The 12213-nt window shown below is 44.0% G+C and overlaps 1 protein-coding gene across 1 annotated transcript in view; it reads right to left on the bottom strand.

The window, feature by feature from the left end:
* eefsec (eukaryotic elongation factor, selenocysteine-tRNA-specific) overlaps positions 1-12213 on the bottom strand; it is a 447758-nt gene that overhangs the window by 224753 nt on the left and 210792 nt on the right. Inside the window, exon 5 of the mRNA XM_068052161.1 lies at positions 4264-4908. Within this exon, the coding sequence (XP_067908262.1) occupies positions 4264-4908 (645 nt within the window). The remainder of the gene's footprint in view (positions 1-4263; positions 4909-12213) is intronic.

Here is a 12213-nt window from a genome sequence, read left to right as displayed (position 1 = left end):
TAACATGATGGTTGTGCCACACAAGATGGAAGGTATCCTCAATGTGAAGTCAGGACTTCGTCTCCACAAGGACTGTGCAGTGGTCACTCCTACCAACACTGTCACAGACAGATGCAACTGTGACAGATAGATTGGTGAGGATGAGGTCAAGCAGGTTTTTCCCTCTTGTTGGTTCCCTCACCACCTGCCGCAGACCCAGCCTGGCAGTTATGTCCTTCAAGACTAGCCAGCTCGGTCAGTAGTGGTTAGATTAGATTAGATTAGAGATACAGCACTGAAACAGGCCCTTCGGCCCACCGAGTCTGTGCCGAACATCAACCACCCATTTATACTAACCCTACACTAATCCCATATTCCTACCAAACATCCCCACCTATCCCTATATTTCCCTACCACCTACCTATACTAGTGACAATTTATAATGGCCAATTTACCTATCAACCTGCAAGTCTTTTGGCTTGTGGGAGGAAACCGGAGCACCCGGAGAAAACCCACGCAGACACAGGGAGAACTTGCAAACTCCACACAGGCAGTACCCGGAATCGAACCCGGGTCCCTGGAGCTGTGAGGCTGCGGTGCTAACCACTGCGCCACTGTGCCGCCCTACTAAGCTACTCTTGGTGATGGATATTGAAGTCCCCCACCCAGAGCACATTCTGTGTCGTTAGTGCTTCTTCCAAGTGCTGTTGAACATGGAAGGCGGTAGGGGGTAATCAGCAGGAGGTTTCCTTGCCCATGTTTGACCTGATACCATGAGACTTAATGGGGTCCGGAGTCAATGTTGAGGACAACTCCTTCCCAACTGTATACTGACTTTCATCCCTCCAACCAAAGCATTTCTGCTTCACCTCGGAGGAAGGAAAGGTTCAAAAGAGTCGCCTCAGCCCATTACAGCTATGCATTCTTTTAGCCCAGTCAAATGGCTACACAGGCGATAGCCGCAGTGAAGTTAGTGGACTGGAATAACCTTTCTCCTACCCCACCTCCCCCAGCCATCCCTCCCGCCCATCCCCCCCCCCCCACCCCCACACAATGGTTGCACAAACTTGAAAGACAACAGTTATGGCAAAACATGGATAAAGTTGTAAGAAAAGAAAAGAAATTAGACTGCAAAGGTTTTTTGCACTAGCAATAATGCAGGAGTGTTCTGCATTCTTTATCAAGGAAGACAAAGCTGGTTGTGTCTTGTTGAGTGCTGAAATGCGATAGCAGAATTTTTTTTAAATGCAAAACAATTGGGATGTGCAAGCATTACACAGAATGGAACTTTTGAGATTCGCTGTATTTTCAGCTCTTTGTTGAAAAAGACAAAGGGAGTATTACATCCTGTACTTCTGAATCTGAAATAGCTACTGTAACATGGTGAACAATGCAGCCTATTTTACACTCCAAGATTGGGTACCATTTATCCACTAGCTCTTGTAATCTTATCCACAGCATTGAGCAGAACCTAAGAATGGTCAGAATGGACGCTGAAGGCAGTAAAAGTAGCTTCCCACGTGTGAAACAAGCATTTGCCACTGGTGGAAGAAAAAAGCCGAATGGCTTTGTAACATCAGTGAAAATACCACACACACCAGTGCTTGGGCTGTACAGTAATATCAAACTCGCTAAATACAAACTTCACAATTCGATCGTTGGAGTGCTGTTCCAAATGCCCTAATTCTGATAAATAAAGACAACATGCTGTGATTTAACTGCAAATAACTCACTCACTCTCTCTTTGGGATATGCCCATAAAGAACCTCTTGCAACTTAATCACTGCATGTGGTGTAATTATAAATAATGCATTGCCTTTTAGATCCGGCGTGGGGTTTAACAGAAATCAAACTTCCCCTTGCCCAGTCCGCTCTCAGACTGAGTGGAGTAAACGGTGAATAGCCCTTCGGACTGTGGAATATAACCACAGTCTCCACCCCCACCTCAGACTGTACCGTATGACCGCGGATATCCCCCTCTCAGACTGAGTGGAGTATAATTGCAGATACCCCCCTGCTCAGACTGTGGAGTATAACTGCAGATAACGCCCCCCCACCCCCCGCCCCCGCTCAGACTGTGGAATATAACTGCAGATAACCCCCTGGTCAGGCTATGGGGTATAAGTGCAGATTCCCCCCGCTCAGTCTGTGGAATATAATTGCAGATACCCCCCTGCTCACACTATGGAGTACAAGTGCAGATATCATTCTCTCAGATTTTCACATGTGTAACAGCAAAAAGGAATCCTGCTTCTCTGACCGTCCATATCTAGCATGGTGGTGGTGTATCTAGAAATTGTTCTTGTGTGTGGGTTTTCTCTCGATAGTAATTTTTTCTAAAGAATTAAAAAGGAGGTTTGAAAAAATGGCAAGAATATGCCGCAAGGTATTGTTGAGTCCGTAACTTTAAACAAAATTAAGAATTAGATAGTTTGATCATCTGAAGCTACGGTGCAGGAGCGTGGGATTAGATTAGGTAGTTCCTGTGGCCAAACCATTAACAAAGGTTAAATGGGCCAAATGCCCTCTTCCTAAACCCCCCCCCACCCATTTTCTGCACCCTCACCTCGAGTAACAAGTGCGAAGAGCTCACTGACTTCGTCACTAAGATTGAGACCATCCAATCAGCTGCATCTGCCACTTCCCTTCCTTCCCGAGCCGACTGGACCAAACTTCCTTGAAGGTCCCATCTGCCCTAGCCCTGAACTCACATCTTTTTCTAGTTTCTCTCCTATCTCCCCTCACGCCCTCTCGAGTTTATCTTGCCCATGAGCCCCACTGCCTGCTCCCTCAACCAGAGTCCCATTAAAATGCTAACAACTCACATTTCCCTGTTCCCCATGTCCCCAAGTTAGCCGATATTGTTAACGATTCTCTCTGCAGGCATTGTCCCTTTCTCCTTCAAATCTGTCATTACCCCCTCCTCAAAATAACCAACCCTTGATCCCTCTATCCTTGCAAACTATCACCCCACCTCCAACCTCCCTCACCCGTCTAAAGTCTTTGAACGTGTTGTCGCCACCCAAATCTGTCCCCATAACTCCATGTTTGAATCCCTATAACCAAGTTTCCGTCCCTACATAGTACCGAAACAGCTCTTATCAAAGTCACAAATAACATCCTATATCACTACGACAAAGGGAAACTATCCCTCCTTGTCCTTCTTAACCTGTTTCAGCCTTTGACACAGTTGACCACACCATCTTCTGCTCCACTGTCGTCCAGCTGGGTTAGACTGCATTCACCTGGATCCATTCTTATCTATTCAGTTGTAGCCAGAGAATCACCTGGAATGGCTTCTCTTCCTGGTCCCATATCATTACCCCTGGTCCCTCCTAAGGATCGATTCTTGGCTCCCTATTTCTCATCTACATGCTGCTCTCAGCAACATCATCTGAAAACATGACGACAGTTTTCACATATACACTGACAACAGCCAGCTCTACCTCGGCATCACCTCTCACAATCCCTCCACCATCGCTAAATTGTCAGATTGTTTGTCTGACATCTAGTACTGGATGAACAGAAACTGATGCACTGCCGGACTGAGAGTGAATGTGGGTGAGTCAGTAAGCACACCTATAACAAAGTGTGATGTCTGGTGTGTGATCTCTGAGTAAACTTAAGACAGACATTAATATAGACAACATTAATACAAGAGTATTTGCAATAACATGCTAAGCAGGCTAGAACTGATAGAATCATTAGGACAGTTCAGAAAGTAGTTGACTGCTGAGATGGGAGTTAGGGTACTCGAGCGAAAGATTTCAATAGAATTAGGGTACTCGAGGAATGAGGTTTCAATGAACCAAACTGTCATTACTCATTCTTGGCTTCTGTTATGTACTTAAGTTGGGAAAACAGAATCAAATTAGTTGAAAAAATATGGTGCCTTTAAGGCGAAGCTAGGTAAGTATATGAGGAAGAAAGGATTAGAAAGATATGCAGATAGGTTAAGATGAAGTGGGGTAGGAGGAGGCTCGTGTGGAGCACAAACACTAGCATAGATGAGTTGGGCTGAGTCGCCTGCTTCTGCGCTGTAATTTCTATGTAAAAATATTGTCTAAACTTTAGTGGGTAATATCATGGGTAAAGTTTCAAAATATGCGACAAAAATTCAAAATTCGGAGATACTTATTTCTTAAATTGCAGTTTCATGGTTGGTGATTCATGAAAATGGACTTGCAAATGTCTTGTTGTAATGTTTCCTTTAGCCATTCCAGCTTCTGAAAATATCAACCGGAGGTGACAGATGTCAAGTGATGGTGTGTCAGATTTGCTTACCCTTTCTACTTGCCCCTCTTTGTGTTTCAGCTTGAAGATCTTCAGCTTGGGCAGAGAGACTTCTGCGTAGTTTTTCTCCTCAAAGCCTTCCAGCAAAACCCCATGAAAAGCAAGCCTACAGGTATTGGCATGAATGTCAGTGTCCAGCTTGGAGCCTATCACAAGGCACAGCTTGGGGCACGTCACTGGTTTCTCAAACTCCAACAGGGCCCATTGTTGCCTGGGTGCCTGGCCTCCCTCTGTTTGGGCATCAGTCTGGCTTTTATCAGCACTAGCATCCTTGGCCGGCGATAGGTACTCTTCCTGATAAAGGTATTCGCTGTCAAAGACAAAACAATCTGTCACAGGTTCGCTGTCAAAATTATCAGGGGCAGGACTGAAGAATGTCACCCTTCCCATGACCGTTTCATGACCGACAGTGATGTGGAACTTAGCCTTGGTGTGGACAGATCCTTTGAAATAAGGAATCTTCTTCACGGAGATAATGGCGGCATATAAGGTGCGTAGAGACTCCGGCGTGCAGATCAGGCCCCGCTCGAGCTGTTTGGGGTCAAACTGGGTGACACAAATCCCTACTCGGTCACCTTGGATGGCGGTGTTCACCGGCTTACGGAACATCTGCATGGATTTGACCTTCCGGGTGACCTGTGAAGACAAAAAGCAAGAAAAAAAAATCCGTGTGTGAAAGAGTGACAGAGGATTTTAGAAACAAAAAAGAAACCCAGTGAAGTTAAATTCCTGAAGAAATATTATCGCATAAACCTTAGGCCACTGGGGCATATAAATTATGCATGCTTATCCTCAGTGCGCTGAAACACAAAAGCCATTTACTTGCTCGACGATGATTAATATTGTACAAATGCTGGATCCTTGGCTGCTGATAAAAAGATGACCCTTTTTAGAACTTGCATGTTATTACTCCAGGCTTTGAAATCAAATGCCACATCTCGCCTGTCTGTCCCATTATAATACAGGATATGACAGTACAGGAGATCTGCATTCGTAAACACATGATGGCAAGAGACAGACAGAGGCAGAAGCTTCTGTGTTTATTGAAAATTGTTCCATTGGATGAGGATTTTTTTTAAAAAAGCAGCAGTATGAAAAAAATTGCAGCAGGTTGGGAAACTAAATTGACAAAAATTAAAGAACTGTTTTAAGAAGAAAGGCATGGTTAAATCTATCTATATTTAATGTAAATTCTCCTTGCTTATTTTCTCCCTCCTCTCTAGGAGGCTGGGGTATGGATCCACAAGTGCCAGAAGTCCTCCACTACCTCCTCAAATTGGCTGTTGTTTGTTTATGAGCCAAGCCAGCGAGGACCAACAGGGCCACCACTGCTAAACATCCCATTCTCACATTGCATTGGCAGACATGCCCTTTTCACCAATGGATGGTAATCGGGAAGGGGAACCCTGGTTAATATCCCGACCCTCTCTGGCTCGAAGCATTGAGGCCTACGTTGGTGCCCCAACTGCTGCCCTAAACTACTGCTATCTCACCACTGATCAAAAATTTAAAATACGATTTTCTGATCTGCATAGCTCAGCTGCACACTGGTCTTACTGCTGAGTTACAAGTGAAGCTATACAGAATACAGATTAATATATCTGTCTATAAAGTCTGTTGGGAAATATTTTCTTGTAACTAACTAGCACATTAGGAGCAAATCAATTTGGGCTGGATTTTGCAGTCAGTGGCAAAACAATAGTACTTGCCTCTGATCTCAAACTAAGCTGCCCACAAAGATCTAGTCTAAATCTGGCGTCAAGTCAAGGGGATCTTCAGGTGCCCCATAGCAGTGAGGGTAAGCAGCCAATCACACTGAAGTATTCTCACTGACAGCAAAGGAACAGGAAGTTCAGAGTACTGATCATCCTTAGCTTTTAATTTAAATTTTCAGATAGCAAAATAAATTACTATGATTGGTTTAGGTTAGAAGCTAAAATATCATAAACAGGCTTTTTTTAAAAATGCGTGTAATTTAGCATAATGGAGAAATTTACCATTCTGAAAATATAAAATTTGTTTCTCAGGGCCGGTGTGGGTGATTGGCTGTAATTATGAAGTTTAGAACCTAACTACACCTCATTCAACAAGGTGCAATTTGTTCAGCGGTTTTTACAGCAAGACCAACAGTGAAGTTTTCTTCAATTCACTGATTGCTTAGAGATTGTAGTCTGAAGGGACCTTAACACAACACCCTCTGGAGGAATACAGAATCACTGACAGCAATTTCTCAATTTTCGCCTTATTCTGCACATGTGCAGATTCCCAAAGTTGCCGCCAGTACCACTGCTAAATGCAGGACAATTATTTGACTTTTTCTCTATTCCTTAAACTCATCCCTCCTGGTCTCTTGATCCTCACTTCTACCAAGTGCAAAGAGCTCATGAGTTTCATTGTCTCCAGATATCAACCATCCATTCAGCTCCTGTTTTTGCTTCCTTCCACTCCCCCTGCCTTCCAAGTCAAACCCCCCACTAGTCCCCTTCCCACATCTTTCTCCACCTCCTCCCCATCTTTCCCCATGGTCTCTCAAAGCCTATCTCATCCATGAGATTTCCCTGGACTCCATTTCCCACTGAACACCTGATCTTCCAACTTCCTTTCCACCCATTTTAGGCAATATTATCAATAACGACCTCATCTCAGACACTGTACTCCTCCCTTTCAAAACTGTAGGTAGCAGTCTCCCCTCTTCAAAAAAACACCCTTGATCTCTCTGTCCTCTTTAGTTATTGGTCCAGTTACGAATATACTAAAATGACAGACAGGAAAAGCCAACTGGTCCATCTAGCTGGTCCATATAGTGGCGATGCTTATTGCATCAAGATAAAGACACTCTCCACCCTGCCTGGAGCCATGTAATCTCTCGGGAGAGGCAACAAATCAGATAAAAGGCCAGGACAAAAAGGGGGGAAAAAAAGGAAACTTCCTCTCTGATCCTCAAAGGTGATCGAAACTGGACCAGGAAATCACATTGGCCCTGATTTACGTTACACGATTATTTATATACCCACACACAAAAAACATATACACACACATGCATTGTTGTTGTAACTGTTCCCATCATGGGCCTCAGGCCTGGTTTCTCAGGCCACCCACCTGTCCCATTCCAGATTTGTTTTGGCCTACCCAAACCCCCTCAGCCATTGTTCCCAACCTGCAGGTCTCAAGCCACATCCCACCCTCATCATGTCTGATCATTATCGACACAAGCTTCGCTCATCCAGGACTTGGGCCAAGGCTTTTGGTCATGTGCACCCTCTCATGCTGCACAATGTGGGCCTCACTCATACAGCGGTCGCCTACGCCTCTGCCATCCTTGCCCCCGGTTGCTCTGCTTACTAGCAGTTTTCTTGCACCCAGTCTTGCCTCGGGCTCCCTTCATATCCATTGCTGCCTCTGCCATCTTTGTGCTGCTTAACAGCATTGTGCTTTTACTTAAAACACTTACAAAAAAAAAAAATCCGGTGTCCTAGATCAGTAAATAGGTCTTTCCTTGTTTTTTGGAGACGAGAGAGAAATGAGCACAGTTGGGAGGGGGAGCAGTGGGAAGGAGGAGAACAGGAAGAAAGGGAAGGCAGAAGGGGAAGTAGGGGACACAGGATCAAGAGTAGACCATTCAGCCCCTCAAGCTTTTTCCGCCATTCAATTAGACGATGGCTGATCTGTACCTCACCTTAATTTACCCACTTTTGCTCTATATCGCTCAATCTTTTGACCCCAGTCTTGAAAATTTCAATTGACCCAACATCAACAAAGGTTGGGCAAGAAAGTTCCAAATTTTAACTAACCTTTATGTGAGAAAGACTCCTCATTTCACTCCAAAATGACCTAACTCTAATTTTAAGTTTACACCTCCTTGTCTGTGGTTCCCCCAGCACAGGAAACAGTTTCTCAGTATCTACTCTATTGAGTCCCTTCATCGGCGAGAGAGAATGGGGAGCCGGGGAGAAAGGGGGGGGGGGGGGGGGGGGGAAATGTCTTGCATTTATATAGAGCCTTTTGCAACCACCAGATGTCTCAAAGCGTTTACAGCCAACTAAGTATTTTCTGAAATACAGTCATTGTTGTAGAAGGAAAATACTTTGATGTAAAGACAGGGGCACTAAAGCTAAGCTAATCGGAACAGCATCTGACTAAAGACAGGAGACACAATGGGAAGGGGAGGGGAGAGAGATTGATAGAAGCATGGTAGGAGGCAAGGATAATGGGACAAGGGAAAGTGGTGAGTGTAAGAGATGATGAGGCATTGGTTAGGGTATGGGGACAGTATATGAGTGATATTTGTGGAGAATAGTGGTATGATAATCCATAGGATTAATTGATGTGAAAATAGCACAGCAGCAATTGTTTTGCTGGAGAGAATGATACAGGGGATGGATCAGCCAACTGTAGTTACATTGCAACCACTTTACCTCCCTATATCACAGAGTTGCCACCTCTTGCCTGAAGACACTGAAGAGGCAAAATCACTAGACAACAGAAAAGAAGATTTACATAGAAAAAAATCCAATAGAAATACAAGAATGACAGGTAAGAGAAACACTGCTGAATCACCCTGAGTAGTGCCTTGGAAGATCCACTAGTAAAATACTTTAAGTAACACAGTCTGTTGGCCAGGCGAATACTTGAAGGTAAGGTAGGTCCTCACCAGAGTATCCCTCTAGTAACTATTCTCAAAATCCAATCATATTGACTGAAAGATACATGATACATGCAGGTCATCGAAAACAAACTACCATCACGATGCTTTAGTGCTGTCATGCCAGCTTCAGGCCAATGGTGCATGCCATACTAGTCCCCTGTTGCCAATCTCCCCATTACATTTACAACCCAGCGACTCTCCCCACCAGACAGTGGAAAAAGAAACAATGATAACCCATCAGAAACAATTTGAATTTATATAGCTATTTATACATAATAAAGCGACTCAAGGCTCTTCGCTGGAGAGTTATTGGACAACATAAAGAGATATTGGAACAGGTGACCAAAAGCTTGGACAAAGAGGTAGGTATTAAGGAGTGCCTCAAGAGAGAGTGACACAGAGAGGTTTAGGGTGGGAATTCCAAGCTTAGGGTCTTGGCAGCTGAAGGCACAGCCGTGGAGTGTAAGAAATCAGGTAGTATACGCAAGAGGATAGAATTGGAGGGGTGCAGAGATATCAGGGGGTTGTAGGGCTGGAGGAGATTACAGAATTAATGGAGGAAGTGAGACCATGTAGCAATTTGAATGAAAAGATTCGATCGGCTGGTCCAAAGACGTGCAACTAAATTACCAGAACAGTGTGGTTTGGGCACCTTAGATTCCTAAGTGAAGCCAACAGCAAAATTCCTGTTTCTTTGCAGAGTAAAAGGATCTTGACACTTTTAGGAAATACTCACTCTTTCCTGTTTTAGTGGTAGGACAACATCTTTGGAGTGTTGGAATCATATATGGAAGGACATTTTCAGCAAGCATGGAATAAAAAGGATTAACCTACAGTTATAAACTCTCAGATCCCTGCCCATGTTATGTGTAATGATGTTGTCAGGTACTGCTTTCATTACTGCCCCACAAATCGCTGACAGTAACAAAGTAAAGCTTTATGGAAATCTATACAGTAGAAGTTAGGAGTCTGTGGAAAAAGAAAGTACAGAGAGGAACACTATGGGTTGCATTTTAAGAGTCCGTTGCCGAAATAGGTGATGGATGTAAAAAACTGCAGTCTGCGTGCAACATCACGGAGCTGCCGCGGTTTCAAACGCTGCGGCTCATTTACATGGCCACGCGCCCACCCCCCGCGATAACATGGAGGGGGTGGGTGAGCCGTTGCTGGCACCAGCGCCATTTTAAAGGGCTTACAGCCCTCAATGGAGATTTAAAAATTAAAGGGCCAGGTCAAATCAATGACCAAAAAAAGACTAAAATTGCCATTAAATTCAGTTCCCCCCCGCCCCAACCAATGGCATTTCAAAACATTCCTGCCCTTTTCCCCCCCGGAATTTGTTTATTGAGAATTTGACCTCCCCCACCCCCCACCAAAGTTCGGCACCTTTGTCCTTTACTCCTTCCCATCACCCCCCTCCCAACCAATCCACAGTAATATTACCCCACTCCCCCCTCCCTCACAAAGAAACAATCCTCCTCCCCCTTCCCCACAGGTGCGCCACATATCCCCGAATGGGGATTCGAAGGCGCGGCAGTGTTGGCCGCCCGAATGATGATCAGTGTGGTGATTAAGGAGGCAACGGGACCCTCATTAAATCAGGTATGTAAATTTGTTTACATATTGAAATGGGGGTCCCATCGCCGAGCGGCAGGGCAGCCACCATGAGGCCTTGCCGCCATAGAGATCAGCACGGGGCCTGTCGCCAGTGGTGGACCTCCACTGCGCACCCCCCCCCCCCCCCCACAACGTTCCCGATGACAGAGGGGCTTTAAAATCCAGCCCTATAAAATCTAAAGCAGCTTCCCTAATTCCTAGAATAAAGGATGAACCAGGTACGTCCAGAATCATGCCATTAAACACAGAAATAAATGTTAGAACTTAGTTTTTGCAGATTACCAGCAGTACAAGAAAATACAGACAACAGGAAAGGACAGGAGAACGTTGTGAGGAAAGGAAGTGAGGCAGGAAGCATAGAAGGAAGAAAGAGGGAGAGTGGAAAGACAAAGGATAGGATAAAGAAAGAATTGAAGGAATGATAAAATGAAGAGCAGGGAGGGAGGCAGACAAGGAAAAGAGAGGGAGGGGGATAAAGGAAGAGATGAGGCAGGAAAGGCAGAAAGAGGAAAGAAATAAAGGGCAGAATAAGTGATTAGAGAAGGGAATGGTCAAAAGAGGACGAGGGAGGAAGACAAGGATGAAACAGAGGGAAGGAGGAAAGGCAAAGAATAGGGAGGAAGGAAGACAATAGGGAGGAAGAAATGGAACAGGAAGACAAAGGAGGGAAGAATGGAACGAGGAAGGAAAAAATGAAAAAATATAACAGAAAGAAAAGGAAGGAAGATTCAGGCTTGTAGTTACATTGCACCTCATCATATTACTAGAACAACTCAGCCTTTCATTGAAGAATTACTTTTGGAATGTTGTGATTGCTGTTATGCCAGAAAACATAATGCTTGATATGTTTTTAATAAATTTGAAGAAAAGTATAGAATTTTAAATTATTATTTTAATACCAAAATGCTACGGTCACTCTAAAATCATTAATATAACCCCGTGACAGCAAAAAATCCGGTATGGCTTTAGGACTTGAAGTGGCTTCCAAGCATTGGAACACAAATATTTACCTCAGAGGATTTACAGCCATCTGTCAGGGTGCAATTTTACACATTGAAATACTAACTGTGCAGAGCATCTGAAGGATTCACAAATTAAAAATAAACCTGAGTGAGTGCCGGTTACCTAAGCAAGGAATTAAAAGGAACTATCCTCTTATTCCTGACTTTGTAAGTGCGGGAAATGTCAGGTCACAACCTGTCAGTGTTTCAGGGTCACAAGCATTGAGCCATTCAGAAAAAACAAAAATCAATTTGAAGATTACATGTAGGTGGGTAAATGTAGTCATGTTCTTCAACCTGTGGGAAAGATAATCAATGGGGTTAGCAGTCGTGTGGTCATATTTCTTTTAAACATATGTGAAGTTTGAGAAGTGGGTAATAAATCTTTTCAAAATTACAGCCCAGTCCGCTCCACATACTCTTAATTCTGGGGATCGTTACTAATTTGTTCTGTGTATGCTGCACACAATTCATAAGGAGACCTCAATAGTTTCTGAACTTAATCGACTTAATGTGAAACACTATTTCAACAATAATTTGCATTTATATCATGTTTTTAATGCAGCAAAATGTCCTAAGGCACTTTACAAGAGCGATTATCAAACAAAATTTGACACTGAACCATATAAGGAGATATGAGGACAAATGAACAAAAGTTGGATGAAAGAGGTAGGTTTT

This window comes from Heterodontus francisci, chromosome 19 (genome assembly GCF_036365525.1).
Source record: "Heterodontus francisci isolate sHetFra1 chromosome 19, sHetFra1.hap1, whole genome shotgun sequence".
NCBI classification, from domain to species: Eukaryota; Metazoa; Chordata; class Chondrichthyes; order Heterodontiformes; family Heterodontidae; genus Heterodontus; species Heterodontus francisci.
Note: the sequence above shows the minus strand (reverse complement) of the source record. Positions and strands in the feature narration are given on the sequence as shown.